This window comes from Podarcis melisellensis, assembly GCF_964234715.1.
Source record: "Podarcis melisellensis genome assembly, chromosome: 1".
Lineage (NCBI taxonomy): Eukaryota > Metazoa > Chordata > Lepidosauria > Squamata > Lacertidae > Podarcis > Podarcis melisellensis.
In genome coordinates, this window is record NC_138528.1 from 11,998,523 (window position 1) to 12,017,486 (window position 18,964).

General features: G+C 45.9%; 1 protein-coding gene across 1 annotated transcript in view; it reads right to left on the reverse strand.

The window, feature by feature from the left end:
* AKT1 (AKT serine/threonine kinase 1) overlaps positions 1-18,964 on the reverse strand; it is a 109,571-nt gene that overhangs the window by 23,080 nt on the left and 67,527 nt on the right. Inside the window, exons 3-7 of the mRNA XM_081913014.1 lie at positions 10,843-10,971; positions 4,537-4,648; positions 1,750-1,897; positions 597-728; positions 390-455 (exon numbers count right to left, since the gene is read on the reverse strand). Coding sequence (XP_081769140.1) covers positions 390-455; positions 597-728; positions 1,750-1,897; positions 4,537-4,648; positions 10,843-10,971 — 587 coding nt within the window. The remainder of the gene's footprint in view (positions 1-389; positions 456-596; positions 729-1,749; positions 1,898-4,536; positions 4,649-10,842; positions 10,972-18,964) is intronic.

Consider the following 18,964-nt stretch of genomic DNA (forward strand, 5'->3'; position numbering starts at 1 on the left):
GTTCGCCTGTTCTTGCTATAAAGAGAGGAACAAAGGGGCTGAATGGTTGGGGGAGGAGGAGGCAAGATAATAACTCAAGATTCCTATGCCAAGATTTGGTTGCCTGAATGAGGCCTGTGTGTTTAAGAGAAGGCATCTTCCCCTTCACATTTGGGCGTTTAGTAGAGGGAAATATCCATGCAGCTGTGCTATGCGCAAAGCAGTTCTGAATCCCATTACAATCAATGGGGAGATGGCTGGCATGCCATCAAGTACTCAAATCTACCATTCTCTGATTTGGAAAAGCATATGGCTCCAAGGTTCCTATTAATTAAAACGACCAAGGCACGCACACGAACACGCACACCCGTCTCACAGATTATGGGCTGCCCTTAAGAGAGAACACATACCGTTAAGAAAGGATGTCTAGAGTTCTGCAAAACACGGTTTTCTGTCAGCGTATGAGCCACTTCATCCTGAAGAACAACCCAGTAAGTTGTGAGTGAACAACAGCTATTGGACTGATATTACTTTGATGAATATATAGATGAAACCTGTTACTGTTATAGCCCCTCCCCCAAAATTAATCTAAACATTTAAAAAAACAAAGCGCTTACCTTTGCGACAATGACTTCCTTCTTCAGAATTTTCATGGCGTAATATCGCCCGGTTGCTTTTTCTTTTACCAGGATCACCTTTCCAAAGGTACCTTTCCCCAGAAGCTTAAGATACTCAAATTCAGTCATAGTCTGTTGAAGACACGTTTGAAAGGTGGTTAAGAGGCTTACAGGCCAACGTCCCGAAATACTTGAACAAAGCAAAATGAATGACAACATTGAGGAATCCTTTATTTATATATGTATGTGTGTATATACAGGCAACTCCCCGTTTATGCTCATTTGAGCCGCTCGCAAACCTAGAAGCTGCACTTGAAGGGGCAAAAATGGCCCCCAAGAGTGTGAGAATGACAAAAATAGCACGAAAAAAGCGTCTGACAATCCCACAAGCCTTTGCTAGCGCAATCCCAGGAGTGCTGCTCGTTTTTTAAAGGGTTTACCAAGGGTTTCCTAGAGGTTTAGAAGGTGCTTGCAGGTTTTTCCAATAGAGCTCCCAATATATGCGATTTCGCTTAAACACGTGATGCTTCGGAACATAACCCTCATTTAAATGGAGAGTTGCCGGTATGTTTGTGTGGAGACTTAAAGGAGAGTCTTTGCCAACCACCATCGAGAAGACACAGATAAAGAATGGCCCTCTCACGAAACAGTGGGATCAGCTTTAGAAAGAACTCAATTTATGGAGACAAACAAAAATGCGTCTTAACTCTGAATGATTATGGCGCTGTGTGTGGCGCTGTCTCTGAAGATTGTTCACACACTCTCTCTCACATACACACGTAAAAAAATTCAGCAGCCAGATTGCTCGCTGGGGCAAGGAGGTTTGAGCATATTACACCAATCCTGGCCAGACCCAGCTGCCGACTAGTTTCCAGGCCCAATTCAAAGTGCTGGTTTTGACCTATAAAAATCCCTAAACTGCTCAGGACTACAATACCTCAAGGACTGCCTTCCCATATGAACCGACCTCTGCCCCCTCCACAAGAGAATGGGCCTTTTATTCAGTTGTGTCCTGACCACTAGGGCAGGCTAGCCAGGGAAGATGAGAGTTGGGAGTCCAGCAACATTTGGCTACCTCTGGCTCTGTAGCAACACAGGCCATAGGGAATGTTAATGCTTGGGCGAGAAAACCCACCCCAACCCCAATACTTACTACTTTGTGTTTTGGCTTTGTCATAGAAATTTCCATTTCTTCGGCGCCTGAATTATCGCTGGGCGAACCGGATCGAAAATCCATTATTTCCTCTTCTTGTTTCTTAAGGCTGTCTGCTACGGTTTGGATGGCTTTTGTCCATTCATCCCTAAACGAACAAGCAGTCGCAATTGAGATTCCTGCCCACCACATGCATATCCCATCATTGCTTAAAAAGCTGCTAAAACACAGGTGGGTTCCAGGTATTTTGGAAAAGAATGTTGGCATAAACACAAACTCATGCAGCCGCAGTTCGGCAACATCTGGGGGGCCAAAGGTTCCCACACCTGGCTTAGATCTACACTGGGGTCCCCCAGTTCTCCCTAGTTGGCTCATGGGGCGGTTTTCATGCCCCCATTCCTGACATGATGTCAGGAATGAGGCAGGTAAGGATGGAACTTAAAGCTCCTGGCTATTCCTTTATTAATTACATTTATATACCACCATTTTTCTTCCAAGGATCTCAAAGCGGTGTACATGGTTCTCCTCCTTCCAATTTCATCCTCCCAAGAACCCTGTGAGGTAGAGGTTGTTAGGCTACTGATGTTCGGTTTCACCTAAACAGATACTTGGAGCTGTTGTATGTCTCATGTCTGTTTACATTCCAGCACAGCTTGCTGGGAACTTCTGTTTGTGTATAGCTTTTGCTTATGCTTCCTCTCTTGGACATGAAAGAGAGCAGACATGTTTTCTTTGTCCTGATCTATGCCGAATAAACTGCTTGTAAATATGCTTTACATATGCCTCTGTGCGGCCTTCTGTCGCGAAGAGTTTGTTATCTCTGCTGGCTTGCGTGCTCAGCTTCTGAAAGCTCTGAGTCGCACTTTTGATGCAGAAGCGAAGACTGGAGTTTGACTGGCTGGGGGTCTGCCAATTGCCCCCATTCCCTTGGACGCATCACAAAAGGTTAGGTGAAGAGATGGTGACTGGCCCAGGGTCACCCATTGAGTTTCACGGCTGAGTGGGAATTTGAACCCTGCGCTCCCAAGTCATAGTCCGACATTCTAACCATTATGCCACACAGACTCTCCCACCCACCTATCAGACAATGGGGGTGGGGGGGTGGGAGCACCCCTTATTCAAGGCTTTGAAATAATTTATGGTGCTTAAGTTAAAAACAGAAAGTATAAGGGATAATAAAAAACTAAAAAGGAGACAGTTTACCAAAAATTGAAGAGAACTATGTTGAGGATGAGGGAAGTCAATTGGAATAAAAGAAGAGTTGAAATATGGTACAGTGGTACCTCGGGTTAAGCACTTAATTTGTTCCGGAGGTCCGTTCTTAACCTGAAACTGTTCTTAACCTGAAGCACCATTTTAGCTAATGGGGCCTCCTGCTGCCGCCGTGCCGCTGGGGCACGATTTCTGTTCTCATCCTGAAGCAAAGTTCTTAACCTGAAGCACTATTTTTGGGTTAGCGGAGTCTGTAACTTGAAGCATATGTAACCTGAAGCGTATGTAACCCAAGGTACCATTGTATATATATTTCGTGGTCGAGTTGTTTTGCGTAAGTTTCCATATGTTATTAAGTTTCCCCCTCTTTTTTTTGTTCTGTTGTGGTTTTTTGGTTTGTTTTTTATTCCACATTATTATTTTTATATAAATAATTATATAACTTATAACACTTTTGTAAGTGTATATGTGTTGTAAAATAAACTAAAAATTAAATGAAATGAAAGGCATCTCGCTCTCCTCTCTGCATTTCTCCTTCAAAGCTCTGCAGAGCTACAGATGGGGAGAATTTGAAGAAGTGCTCCCACCTGCCCATTACCTGATAGAATCAGAGAACTGCAGAAATTAGAAGGGGCCCCTGTGGGTTATCTAGTCCAACGCCCCTCCATGCAGGGATATCATCTATGGCTCCCCGTTTGTGGAATGCTCTCCCCAGGACGGCTCAGCTGGTGCCTTCATTCTATACCTTTAGGTGACAGGTGAAAACTTTCCTCTTTAGCCAGACCTTTGGCTCATGAACGTCTGATGCCCTTTTAAATGTGTCGTGGAAGAGGGGGTTATTGGTTTGCTTCTGTTCTTAATTTTAGCATGGAACTTGTGCTTTTTATATTGAAGCGTTAACGTTGTGAACCGCTCCGAATTCTATGAGTATAGGACGGTATAAAAATTTAATACAGTGGTACCTTGGGTTACAGACGCTTCAGGTTACAGACGCTTCAGGTTACAGACTCTGCTAACCCCGAAATATTACCTCGAGTTAAGAACTTTACCTCAGGATGTGAACAGAAATTGCACGCCAGCGGTGTGGCGGCAGCGGGAGGCCCTGTTAGCTAAAGTGGTACCTCAGGTTAAAAACAGTTTCAGGTTAAGAACGGACCTCCAGAACGAATTAAATTCTTAACCCGAGGTACCACTGTATATAGTAATAATAATAAATAGCTCAAGTACCTGTGACAGGTGGCCATCCAACCTCTGTTTAAAAACCTCCAAGGTAGGAGAGTCCACCACCTTCTGAGGGAGCCAAACAGATGGGCCTGGAGGGGAGAGCATTTCTGGATTCCTTCCCCAGTTCATCTCCAAATTTGTGTGCATGTGTGTACACACCCACCCGCCCCCCAATCAGTTCCTTCTGCAAGAACCTCTAATCCACCCCCACCCAAGTGGGAAATGAGACTCTTAAAACCCACAGTACCAGAGCTCGTCATAAACAAAGCAAAGCTCTGGAGAAGAAGGCGCGCTCTTAATAACGCTGAACGTTTACATCTGCCTTTGTATTTAAGTCTGAACGAGACATACCGCTCCTCTGGAGTCTCCACATGAAACGTTCTTTCAATTACTGTAGTCCACTGCAGGCACCGGATGATGAATGTGTTTGGTTTGGGTCTCTCCGTCTTCATCAACTGGCACTCTAGCACAGATCGAGGGAGGGAAGTCATGGTACGTAAGCAGGTTTAAATAATCATTTGTCTTTATTCTTATCTAACAAACTGTTGCGATTAATCAGGCGTGGAAATCTCCGCAAGTAGCTCTTCGGGAGAGGGGCAGCCGCCGGCTGAGAAGAGCAAACAGAACAGCCGGGGGGGATAGGATGCCTTCAAGGAGCTGCACTCTTGACGGTGCAGAATACGGCCGCTGGAAATTCTGCCCGGCCAAAGATTAAGTTTGGCTGGTGTCGTGCGTTTTCCGCAATCCACAGGACAGAAGTTTAGCACGGCGCGGAGGAAGTGCCCCAGATTTCTGCGAAGATTTGGCGCCTGTACGCGTGCCATGCTTTAACCTCAACACACACACACCCCCCGCCACCACAAAAAAAGAATTCTGTGCTCACAAAACTGAAATTCTGCACCAAGAAAAACTGGATTCTGCGACTTGCATAAAATGAGCTGGCACAATTTATCCTGGGTCTACCCACCAGGAGGCAGGGATACAAAAAGTTATGTTATTCATTAAATAACAATAATTTTATTATTTATACCCTGCACATCTGGCTGAGTTTCCCCAGCCCCTCTGTGCGGCTTCCAGCACACATAAAAACATAATAAAACATTGACCCTTAAAAATGTCTACCTTCAATGGACACTTTTTTCAATGCCACCCAACTGGTGTTTGGCAGTTTGGCCAGGCACTGTCCAGGCACTTTCACACAAACCCTTGGCATGTGGCCTTTGGAAGGCTGCCCAGCCGAGAATGTGGCCCATTGATCTATACTGTCTTTTGTGCCATTCATTTTTCTTGCACCCCGCTTTGTGAGAGAGCGGCCCCCAAAAGCAGGTTTTAAAACATTTCTGAAGTTCCCTACCCTCTCTCTTGTAGTGTGCGGTGATTTTTTTTTTTTAAGTGTGAGATCTCCAAGTTGTGCATTGTGCCTATGTCACTGGCAGCCAACAAGAGATTTTGTTGTTGTAGTACAATTCCCCCACCCATTTCATTTTAATACCACACACTGAATTGACTTTTGCTCCAGCAAAGCACTCTTGCTTACACAGGGTGCTTGAAACCTCAGAATATTCATGAAGATATGAACACAAATCCGCTATCAAGAGAATATAACTCTCTCAACTTGCAAACCACTAGCTCTTTGGATATGTGCCATGCGCACACTCTGGCCAAGGGTGGTTCTATTAGTGTGGCAACTTAAAGAGCACGCCTGCTTTTAAAACTAAAAGCTTTTAATTTGCACACTTACAGCTAGATTAAATATTTATTGCCATTGGCTGAGTTTTCTCCACAACCCACCCTCCGCCCTTTCATCCTCCTTTAGATGCTGCATTTTGGACCGTATAGTTTATGCCTCATTTGCTGCTGAAATTGTGAAGCTTCTCAACGAGTACTTTTTTTTAATGGCAAGATCATCAAGTTTTTCATTCACGGCACACCAAGGTTACATGGCGTCCTACTAAAGGGAGTGCAATTAGGTTTTAAAAGTGCATTAAATGAGTAATGAAGAATGAAAGGCGCGCTTTAGTGAGATCAGCACACAAATGCCCTAATTCTGCTAAATCTGGGAGTGTTAAAAACTGGAAATGCAGGAAGAGCCAGAGACGCTGTCATCACCTGTGCTTTTTTTCAGCGTGTCAGAACCAGCACCTCTTAGGTGGGCGCCATTATAAGAGAATAAGGGAGGTGTTCCTAGTGAGTTCTGGCACATTTTTTCCCTAGAAAAATAGCATTGCATTTAACTGACCTGCACCAGAACCAGGGGGCACCAGCATCTGTTCAGGGCTGCCCCAGCGACTTACTGTAACAAGCTCATGGTGAGTTCCGGCACTTATTTTTCTTGGGAAAAAGCACTGGTCATCAGAAGTCTGCAGTCGTGGGTGTCACCTCACCCACTCAACAGGGGTGCATACAAATCTCCTTCCAGGGTTTTCTTGACTCTGGACCAGTGGTTTTCAAGCAGAGTGCGGTGCCACCCTGGGCTGCCTTGAATGATGGTCAGGGGTGCCGTGGGAAACACTGGCCTCTGTCCCTCTTTCCTTCCTTCCCTCCCTCCTCTGCTGCCCTCTCCTATCTCTGCCTCCCAAAGGCTTGCACAGCTGTTTGTTGCAGCAGCCCTGGCTACAAGCTCCACAGGCGAATGGTGCCTCTGGGAGCCAGCTCTCTTTGGGGCAGGGGGGGACAGCTCAGGGGCCAGGGATGGCAGCAGCAGCTGCCCGGAGGACTCTCAAGGAGAGGGGAAAGGAGGAGAGGCTGAGGGAACACCCCACAAGGGAGTGTTTGAAAAGGGGTGAGAGGTTGCCAGCTCTGCAGGCAGGGGGTGGCATAACTGGGCTCCTGAGCCTCACTGGCGGGGAGCACAGGAAGGATGTAGTTGGTCAAGGAAGCTGTGGACTCAAAAAGGTTTAAAACCTCTGCTTAGAATGTCGGTCCATTTACAGCCAGCTTGGGGCTCTCAATGCCCCAAATCTACTACTGCCCAATCAGGGCTTGGGAAAATTCTGCCACGAACCAATCCCTTGCGTTTGTTTTCTTCCTTGGCTTGATGGATAAACGAGCCGGCCATTTTCCCAGGTGCAAAGACAGATGGCACCTGCTAGGGCAGCGTTCGGCAACTCTGGTTTAGACTACAACTCCCATCAGCCACAGGCAGAACAGCTGTAGTCCAAAATATCTCAAGAGCACCAGAGCTAGCAAAGGCAACTGTGGAGACAAGACACTAGGCACTCCCTCTCCCTGCTATTTGGCATTTGGGGGGGGGGGTGAAGACACAAAAGCCAAGATTAATCAGCCACTGCCGATCCCAGCTTGGACTAAAACATGCGTTGGCAAAAGTGTGGAGAGCAAGACAGGAGGAGGAAAATGCGGCAGCAGTCGAAATTATTCTGACCTCAAGTATGACACCCTATTATTGCTTTTCGATACAAGGAAAGGAATGAGGCCATTTAGAATCGACACGTTTCCTCTAAATCAGCGCTGCCCCGTAGATATTTGCTAAGCTTGCTGATCCAGCAGTCCTTAAAAGCACACAGCAAGATGAATAATAGAGATTTGTCAGTTAATAACCACTATAATTCAAGTATGTCACGCAGAAATGTTTTGTTTAGTGAACAATATGCTGTCTAATTACCCTGCTCAATCATTACAGAACGCATCAAGAAGGGGAGAAAGCTTCGTTTGAAAACTTGCACGGTACTTTAAAAGAAAAAAAGGGTTTGGGGTGGAATTATGCCACTTCGTTGTGCTTCCTGAACTACAGCCTCACCCCACCCAATTAAACATCTTAAGCGCACTGGCAGTAAGGAAACTTGCACTGCGTTGGGGATTCCGAAGGATGGTTGTGTTGCTTCTGGAAGTGTGAATTAGGACAGGCCTTCGTTAAGACACCAAATGAACCTTCTCCTGGGCTTCACATTGGAATCCAGTTGGCCACAGTGAGAACAGGATTCTGGATTATTTGGGCCCTTGGCCTGATCAAGCAGGGCTCTTTCCAATGTTCCTGGGACGATGCTACGTCGGACATTCTGAGACATGGTGTGATTTTATTTTTAAATAGCTAGCAGCTTTCCAGCTGCAGTTGCCAGGTAAGGCTACAGCTTGGGACACCAGGACGAGAAGGGGAAGGTTTCAATGCACCAACTACCTGAACCCCAACAGCCGCTAAGGATGGTGCATACTGATGCCAGGATTCTTGTTCCCAGCAAGCTCTTTGCAGTGCAGTTGTGTTACGTTTCCAAGCGAAATTCAAAGTGTTGGTGCTGACCTTTAAAGCCCCAAATGGCCTCATATACCTGTATACCTGAAAGAGCATCTCCACCCCCATCGTTCTGCCCGGACACTGAGGTCCAACGCCGAGGGCCTTCAGGCAGTTCCCTCCCTGCGAGTAGTGAGGTTACAGGGAACCAGGCAGAGGGCCTTCTTGGTAGTGGCGCCTGCCCTGAGGAACGCCCTCCCATCAGATGTCAAAGAGATAAACAACTACCTGACATTTAGAAGACATCTGAAGGCAGCCCCGTATAGGGTAGTTTTTAATGTTTGATGTTTTATTATGCTTTTCCTATTTGCTGGAAGCCACAAAGATTGGCTGGGGCACCCCAGTCAGAAGGGCAGCATATACATAATTAATTATGATGATGGTGATGTTTTTTCAGTACATCGAGATACAAACTTGCGCCACTTTTCTTAAGGGCCTATTCTGAAAAAAAACAAACCCAGAAACCAAAAACAAAAAAAAAACACCAACCCAAACCCACCCCTATTCCTACCTGCCATTTCCCCATGCAAAGGAGTTAAATGTTAAAACTATGACTTGTTTGTGTTGGTTGGATCTCTGAAGGGTACCGTATTTTTCGTCCCATAGGACACTCCGTCCCATAGGACGCACCTAGTTTTTTGGGGGGAAAATAAAGGGAAATTTTTTTCCTTTATTTCCCTCCTCCCCCCCAAAGCAGGTCGGGGAAACCGAACCAAGTCAAGGAACAGCGGGATGGCGGCGCTGCGCCTCCCTACTGTCCCCTGAGCTTGTGGGGCTGGCCGATGTGTGCCTGGCGCAAGGGGCGCTCTGCTTCAGGGCGCCCCGCCCGCCGGGCAGAAGGCTGCTATCCGCAGCGTGGGGAGCCCTGCGGGGAACTCCCGCAGGGCTGCCTAGGCTGCGGATGTCTTCCTGAAGCCTGGAGAGCGAGAGGGATCGGTGCGCACCGACCCCTCTCGCTCTCCAAGCTTCAGTGAAAGCCTGCATTTGCCCCATAGGACGCACCCAGATTTCCCCTTCATTTTTGGATGGGAAAAAGTGCGTCCTATAGGGCGAAAAATACGGTAGGTTGGACAGTGCAAAGTGTTGCTGATGTGAACAGACAACTGGGCATTCATATGCAAATTGTTGTTGTGAGGGTAACAGGCACCAGGCATTATACTAGCGACTTCCTAGAATGTCAAAATATTTACTCTGCCTCCAAACTCTTAAAATGAAAGAGAGAGGGAGAGGGAGAGGGAGAGTGTAACTTTTCATGCAGTGGAGGTGTCAAACTGGCTCCCCCTTTGATGGCACTGAGATCAGCGAGAAAGGATCCTTCACTCTCCTGTTTGTCACTAAAGGGTTTTCTAAGGCAACTGGAGGAGATGCAAGAGTGATGTAGAGAAGGCAGTTGGGATACCAGGCTGCTTTCAGAAGAACAAAATAATGGGCGAAATCCCAGGACTACCAGCCATGCTGCTTTATTAATTACATTTCCTTCTGGGTTCAGGTGCAGTTTGGGTTGCCCTGATGGATGGCCTGTATCAAGAGCAGGACAGTGACTTCATATGGATCTTAAACAGCACTGGGGACAAGCGACAGCCTTTCTAGCAGCCTGTTTGGTTTCTATGATGAGCACACAGCGCTCCATTTCTCTGTATGAAATACCTGGTCACCTATAGCTACCAGAAAAGCCCTATAGGCGACCAGGAATTCCATGTAGGAGACTGAAATAAAAGGCAGGTTTTGTTGCAGCAAAATGAAGAGATTGATAGTCATATGATTCCTGGTCCTGCAATCAATGAGTGGCCTTGTGGATTTTTTAATCAGATTTTATTTTTCAACAGGTCGTCTGGAAGGAGTTTTTGTTATGTCTCTCTTGACTTTTTGGTTTGTCAGCTGGAAAGAAGCCCTTGCTCACTGGTGTGCATGTTGTTGTTTTTTAAAAATAGAAATTAAAAATAATAATTCATAAAATTTATACACCACTTGATTGTGAAACAACAACAACCCTCAAAGCAGCAACTGAGAGATGACATGGTCCCAATATGTGGGGTGACAAATACAGTGGTAGGTACCTTGGAAGTCAAACATAATTCATTCCGGAAGTCCGTTAGACTTCCAAAACATTCAGAAACCAAGGAAGCTCCTGCAGCCACTCAGAAGCCACGTCAGACGTTTGGGTTCCAAAGAACATTTGCAAACTGGAACACTCTCTTCCCATTTTGCGGCATTTGGGAGCCAAAACGTTCGACTCACAAGGCATTCGGGATCCAATGTACGACTGTATAACTAAATGAATTAAATATGCCCATGGAACCAAGTCTGCAACAAACCCCACAGGCCATCGAATCAGATAAATTATGCTTCAAATAAGTTTTAGTTAAGCAAGCAAGAAACACTAAAAGGATGGTTGTTGAGAAAATACTCACGAGCCACAGAAAAGTTATTTAAGGGGGATTCTCTCTGGTCCACATCTTGCGGCCGCTCCTTGTAGCCGATGAACGTTCCATCATTTTTCAACAGGAAATACCTTGGCCTCCATGTTTTAATGTACTCCCCTGGAAAGGTTGATGTGAAGAAAAACAAAACAGTGCCCGGTAAATGTGGATAATTGTATTCGTTTCGTTTCAACCTTTTCTACGCCACTTGGCACCACAGTTTTTAAGCAGTGCTAAGGATGAGGTTACAATGGAGACTGGTAAGATAAAACTGGCTAAAATGAAACATGGAAATCAGATAATCTAATTTAAAATGCCCAATGAATTAAATACTTCGCTGAAGCCAAAAGGCTTGCTGCAGGTGAACAGCGTGGGTTGTACCTACCAAAGTTCAATTCTGAGTAGACCTGTGAAATGAAACCGTTAGCCACATGAAGAAATTTCAAATAGTCCGCCCTAGACAGGGACTAACACTGGATGCAAACCAGCTGCCCTGTGTTGAAAAGCAGAATACAAATCTACTAAGAAAGGGAAAAAAACACCACCAACAACTCGGTGGTGAACCCAGACTACGCCACATAACATAATAGTTAAAATATGCTTTAGTTCACTTATCCTGTTATTTTGGGGCAAGAGCTATATTAAGGTTACCAGATTTTTTTCCAATGAATCCGGAGACACTTTTCAACTACAGTAGGAATGATAGAATTTTGTATGGGGACTGATTTGTAAATCCGGGGACTGTCCCCGGGAAACGGGGACATCTGGTAACCTTAAGCTATATCCCCAAATGCAGCAGGGAATTGCAGTGAAGGCGAAACATGTCCCCCAAGCTTACCTAGCACACTGAGGGACTCTGCTCATGCCAACAGGAAACCTGCAGTTGTGTGCAATGACACAGTGTGACCCATAGGGGGCCCCCCTCCACACAGTCACAGAGCGTTTTGCTAGAAAGCATTTTTGATGCATTACTGTATTTTAATATTTTGTTGGAAGCCGTAATAATAATAATAATAATAATAATAATAATAATAATAATAATTGTATTTTTATTATTATTGTAATTAAGGCAGGTACAGCACAAGGAAGAATCTTGCGGCACATTAAAAGGCCAACCAGTTTTTATAATGGGATAAGCTTTCACGAACTTCTTCTGCAAGTTGCAAATACACCTGCAGCTTTTCTTCTGCAGCTGCTGCATAACTTGATGCCTGTTTCGTTTCTTATATTAACAATTATGAGATTGGGGAGATGGAGGACTTCTAAAGCAGCGAGAAAAACAAAGAATGCAGACCCGTTTCAACATCCCCCTCCCCTTAATATATATATTTTTAACTACTTCAGAGTAATAAATAAGAATAAAAATGACTTTGGGATTCACAAATCACAGCAATCACAACTTGTCCTAAAACTGTTCAGAGCTTCTAGAGATTCACTTTCCAAGCAGAGAGGAAAGCTGTGTACGCATTTCCCCCCACTCAGCATCAAAGCCCATAATAATAAATGCAATAAGTCACCTATTTCATCCCCTAATTGCGATGCTTGACTTGAAAGAGATGGCGTTCTCCCCACGGTCCTTTCCTAACACCGAAAAGTAATCTTTACTCTCAGTGTTCTTGATCACAGGCCATGTTTATTTCCCAAAACTCAGATCTCTATTTAAGGCAGCTTATTTTATTTTTTTTAAGTACTACTGCTACAAGTACCGTGAGTTATTGCAAAAAACAAACAAAACCTTTTAAGCAGTGAGGCGCCGGACAAAGAGAAAAGAAATAAAACAACTGCTATGTTTAAAGGTGTTTTTTTAATGCAATTTCAACAAAAATAGAAAGAAACGATGTTTACTTTGTGCAATTAAAAATAAAAGTATTTAACCACCTTGGAGTCCAGACAACTGGACTAGAAACCAGATTCCAAGAGAAATTCTACCCATACAGTAAACCAATTGTTGCTGGAATCTGTCTGTCTCGAGAGAAAATGGAGCGCGCCTCTTGGGGGGTTAAATAATAATAATTTATTATTTATACCCTGCCGATCTGGCTGGGTTTCCCCAGCCGCTCTGGGCGGCTTCCAACGAAACACTAAAATACAATAACCTATTAAACATGAAAAGCTTCCTTAAAGTCAAACTGCTGCATTAGCAGCACCAAAGTGACCTCCCTGGGGTGCAAGCCCAGGCAGTATGTGTGTATGGAGGGTCCTGGGCTGCCCAGCCAACAAGACCCCCCTCTCGACCTTGTTGATGTGGTCCAAAGGAAAGCAGGGCAATACGTTTGGCACCCGCTTGGCTGCCGGAAGGAGATGTACAAGGCGCCATCCAACAGTCTTAGGAACTTCACTCTGGATTTGTGTAGCTTTTAGCCTTTCTTCTCCCAAATATGTACTGCCAGGCAGCAGTTTTAGGACCAGGGTTTTCCTTCTCCTAGATGGGCTCCCTTCCCAGGTTGATGAGCTCCACCTGCCCCTCATTTCCCTCTACAGCACGTGCAGAAATCGCCTTCTTGACTGCTGGACCCACTATTGGTCTCGTTTGTTCAATCCCCTGGATCCTGTCTTTGCATGCAGAGGAAAGTCCCTAACTCACCAAGAGTTTGAGACACATTAGCCACCCTCACGCGGCTTAGTTGGTCAGTTGAAGACGTCCCCGGGGTGTGGCCTCTATCGCACACTGACAACTTCTAGGAGCCACAAGTGAGAGCTGAGTGCAGGGTGGGGTCAGGGCCGTCTTAAGAATATCCGGCATTGTGGTGCAAAGATCCCTCTGGCGTTCCCCCACCTCTTTCCCATAAATTTTTAGGGAGGACGGCACTGCCGGTGGGGTTGGAGGAGGCGGGCAGCGGCTGGAGGGCGGCTCCTCTGGTGGGGAAGAGGCGGAGGATGGACGCGGCATCTCCCGGCTCAGCTGGACGCTTCGTGCCACAGTGGCCACGGCAGACAGAGGCTCCGGGCGTGACATTGCTTCGGCACAGCATGGGGGAGGCAGGCAAGGGCAGCGAACTGATGCCGGGAGGCGCCGTGTCCGGCCTCCGCCTCTTCCCTGGCACCCTCCAGAACTTGGCGCCCTGGCGCCCAGCGCCACTATGGGTAAGACGCCCCTGGGTGGGGACCAAAAGGTGGACAAACTACAGTGGTACCTCTGGATGCTAACGGGACTTGTTCCGGAGCCCTGTTCGCATTCTGACTAGAACGCAACCTGGGCCAGCAATGCTCTTACGTCCTTTCTCCATGCGTGTTCCCCTTTCTTGTTTCCAGCGCGAAAGGGAACGGACTCTTGGGAAAACGACGCTCTGTAAGAAGAGTTATTGCTCTTCTTCCTTTACAAGTTGCTCTTCAAAAAGCACCTAAATATCTTCTTTCTCCCAAGGTGTTCCCTCTGAAAGGACCCACCTTGCCCAGAGTTGGCAAGAGAGGAATCGAAAAGGTTTTGGGTGGGGAAGTAAACTTTGGGGGACTTTCCAATGGCTCGGAAGAGTCCCTGGCAACTTAACTCCCGAGAAAGCAAAGTTGCTGTCAGTTGGTTTCATCCATGTGTGAAGCGTTTGCCCATGGATGAATACATGGTTGCTGCTCATTTGTTCCTGCGCGGTTAGTGTCAGCTGGCATTGCACGTGGACAATATATTTTGGCTGAGATGCTGCCTTAGAGAAAGCCATGTTAAATAATAGGTAAAGGTAAAGGTACCCCTGCCCGTACGGGCCAGTCTTGACAGACTCAGGGGTTGTGCGCCCATCTCACTTAAGAGGCCGGGGGCCAGCGCTGTCCGGAGACACTTCCGGGTCACATGGCCAGTGTGACATCGCTGCTCTGGTGAGCCAGAGCTGCACACGGAAACGCCGTTTACCTTCCCGCTGGTAAGCGGTCCCTATTTATCTACTTGCACCCGGAGGTGCTTTCGAACTGCTAGGTTGGCAGGCGCTGGGACCGAGCAGCGGGAGCACACCCCACAGCAGGGATTCGAACCGCCGACCTTTCGATCAGCAAGTCCTAGGCGCTGAGGCTTTAACCCACAGCGCCACCTGTGTCCCATGTTAAATAATAAATTATTATTATTATTATTATTATTATTATTATTATTAGCCTTAAGCAATAATAACAACAGCTAATAATGGACATTCTGAAAGCATTCTAAAAATGACAACTGATCTGAGACTTTACTTCTTAAAAATGTCCTAAGTTTTATACAAGGAGTAGAGAAACTGAACCCCAATTCCTGTCCTAGTGTTGTTGTTGTTTAGTCGTTTAGTCGTGTCTGACTCTTCGTGACCCCATGGACCAGAGCACGCCAGGCACCATGACCTGTCCTAGTAATTACTCTTTAATAAGTTAAATAAAGATAATCTGCATGCTCATACATATATGGATAGATATATGCAAAGTTTGCTATTTTGTGTGTTTTCTTCATTCTGTTCCTAGTATTTTGAATATTTGTAGAATTCTGGGGGTTTTTTGGTTGCTTTGCTTCTTCTTGGCTTCTTTGGTTTGGCTCAGGCCAGGGGTCCGTCTAAGTCCACCATCCCATTCTCACAGCGGCCAGTCAGATGCCACAATGGGAAGCCTGCAAGCGGAACCTGAGCATCAGAGCCAGCCAGACCATGAGGCAGGCTGAGGAAGCTGCTTCAGGCGGCAGAACACCAAGAGGCAGCATCCTGCCAGTGCCAGATCTCCTGTGCTCCACCATCAGATAATTTAAGGCAGGCATAGGCAAACTCGGCCCCCCAGATGTTTTGGGACTACAATTCCCATCATCCCTGACCACTGGCCCTGTTAGCTAGGGATGATGGGAGTTGTAGTCCCAAAACATCTGGAGGGCCGCGTTTGCCTATGCCTGATTTAAGGCAGCGTTTCTCAAACTTGGGTCTGTAGCTGTTGTTGGACTACAATTCCCATCACCCCTGACCACTGGTCCTGCTAGCTAGGGATGATGGGAGTTGTAGTCCAACCACAGCTGCCACCCAGGTTTGAGGAGCATTGCTTTACGGAGCGACAGTGATGCTCTGAAATGTGGCGGGGAGGAGGCAAACCGCAAATTACATTAAGAGAAATCATGCTGAACTTTGGTCACTATCTTTTTCAAGGAAAATAAGTATAATCAAGACCTGGAGCACGGTTCATGGGGGAGAGTGGATTTACCTCTTTCCTCCCTTCAGCAGCTTCCTGCTCAACATCTGCTTCCTCAACTGTTCTTTCTTGCTTCTGCTGTTTACAGTAAATAACACCTTTGGGGAGCACATAGCCAGGGGCTGATTCTGGGACGTGGAAGGACCTTCCTTCTACAAAAAGGAGTGTGCGACCCTTATTAAAACCATGTTCTTTTAAAAAGGGTGCTTAGTATAGTGTGTTAGCCAGGCCCTGGAAGGTCAGGTTGGTGTGTTGTTTAAAGCCGACTGTTAGTTTGAGAAAACAGCAGGCTAATTAGTGAAATAAACCATTGTTTTAAAACACTTGCACTGCAAAATGTAAATGGAAAAAAAAACCTCCACTTGTCACTATGAAAAATGACAATAGCAGAAAAATAATATGTAGGACATCTGCTGTGGTTTTTCCCCCTTTTCTTTTTTTTTTTCTTCTGAAGGAAGGGTTTTAAAATGCACTCCAGGCAAATGATGGTAGGATTCAAAAGTTAAATTGCAAGCTGGTCAAGAAGAAAAACGGAGCTGTTTTAACATTTTTTTTAATGGGATCTTTTTTGGTAGTTAGCACCATGTGTAAAAGGTCTAAAACCTTACCTGACATATGGGAACAGTTTTTTTTAAAAAAGAATCTCTTGTTAGTTTCAATGTGAACATTCTGTGCAAAATCACAGGTTGCAAATGCCAGGTACCCGAGCATTGGAAAGAAACGCTAAAGTGATTCTGTCTTTGGCATTTCTGGATTTTAGTTTGCTGCGTTCATACCAGGCACCGCTTCAAGGGGAGTTCGCAGCTATTGTACTGGCCATATCTATTGTGAATAAGCCAGTTGCATCCTTGCTGGAAGTCCTGGTCGCCTGTTTGTGAAGGGAATAAGGGGGAGAAAATCCATAGTTCCTCCTCCCACTTCCAAACCCCAAACACAGTTCAGCACTATTCCTGTTACTGATTATCTGGCCAAGCACTCAGAGCCCCACTAGTTGGGTCAACCTAGAAAATATATGTGCAGCACCACTTTGCATAAATCATTTTCTATCAGGTGAGGAATACAGGCACACAAAAAGCTCTCCAGGTACTGCTCACCTTCAGTTCAGAGATCATTGTTTTCATTCCTATATTCTTGTGGTTCGGGGTACACTAGTGGGACTTGCAGTGAAAGGTTGGCCATGTGGAATGTTTGCTGTCCAGGATTCCAGCTAGCAAGCTCTGCCTTTTCCCACGATTCTCCGTTCTATTACCCCTTCTTCCCCAAGCGTTTCATTTCCCCGAAACAGTCACGAGCTTTCTGCAGCCATTGAGCATGCTCTGTTCTCACTGAGCTTTTTTTTTTAAAAAAATTAATCTTTATTGGTTTAAATCAACACTTACACACACAACAAAAACCTGAGAAAAGAAAAACGAGACAAAAGCCCAATACATCTGAGGTACCAGTTTAGCTAATGGGGCCTCCCACTGCTGCCGCACCACTGCCACACGATTTCTGTTCTCATCCTGAGGTAAAGTTCTTAATCCGAGGTACTATTTCTGGGTTAGTGGAGTCTGTAACCTGAAGCTTCTGTAACCTGAAGCGTCTGTAACCCGAGATACCACTGTACATGGTTTACCTCCCTCCTCAGTGAATCCCAACAACAGCCCTGTGAGGTAAGTTAAGGGGCTGCGACTGTCCCAAGGTCCCCCAGTGAGCTTCATGACTGAGTGGGGATTTGAACCCTGATCTCCCAGGTCCTAGTCCGACACTCTAACCACTACACCACACTGGCTTCCTAGATCACTTCTGCTATGGGGCAGCTCTATACATTAATAGGTAAATAAACAGGGGGGAAGTAGAATGTCACTTCGAGAAGGATCTGAAATATTTTCTGTGAAGCTTGAATTTGTTTAATTCTGGATTGATTTTTTAATGGCTTGTAAACCACTTTTGAGTTTTTTCTTTAAAATACAGAGGTACAAAAATGAAAATAATAATAATAATTCCACCAATAATAAAAAAGTGCCTAGGCAGTCCATTGTGGCGACCGTAATCTAGGCGTAAGGCGCCATTTGGCGATGAGCTTATATCTCTGAGTTTCTAGCACTGCGAGAGAAGAAATTTCCTCTATTCCCTTTCTGCATGCCCAATGTAATTTTATAAACTTCCTTCATGTCACTGTCCGCTTGCCTTTTCTCTATCTGCAACAAAACCCACAGAAGACATATATATCCGCAGTGGGGGTAGGGATCGATCCCACGACACGGCCCAGGTGAGGTCTATCCATGTCTATCTTCCTTTAAAAGCCAGTAGAAAAAGAGATGCAATCAATCAATCAATCAATCAATCAATAAAAGAAGGGGAGCAACGTGTCTGCCATTTACTGTGTGGAACAGCTATCCATTAAAGGTATCCACACACGAATTCGAAAACGATGCCCTGTACTTAGCAGACAGAACTTCCAAAGCGCTTCTCTCCTCCCTTATGCCTTGCCCACTCCAGCTGTTCTATCCTCTTCCAAGAAATGTCTCCCCTGAGAACGTGGACCCTGCCCCGGACACTCCCCTACAGATGGTGCTCCTCCATCCCCCCCCCCTTCCCACAGACCTCCCCTCCCTCTGTTGGAGCCGCCTGCCACCGATTCTCCCACCTGCCGAAAGGCTGTTTTGCTCCTCATCAGCGCTGACCCTCCTTCTCCCTGCTCAAAGCACGGAACCAGCTGGCTTCCCTAGGCTCACTCGGGTATCACAACATTAGTTTTGCTTCTGAATTTTTTAAAAAGAGAAATAGCCACTGCAAGCGTTTCTCTTCCCCGTGTCTTTGGGGGAAGGGAGTTAACGGAGCACCAAAAATGGCTGTAAACAAAAGAAGATACACCACGTTTATTTCTGGTTGCTTTTAATTCTTCTTAGTAAGTCCATCTTGCTGGTAAGAATACGAGAGACAGAAATCTCAAGATGTGCCAACACTCCTGTTTCAGTTCACTCCCACCACCAGTTTGGGAAGTGTTAGTCAC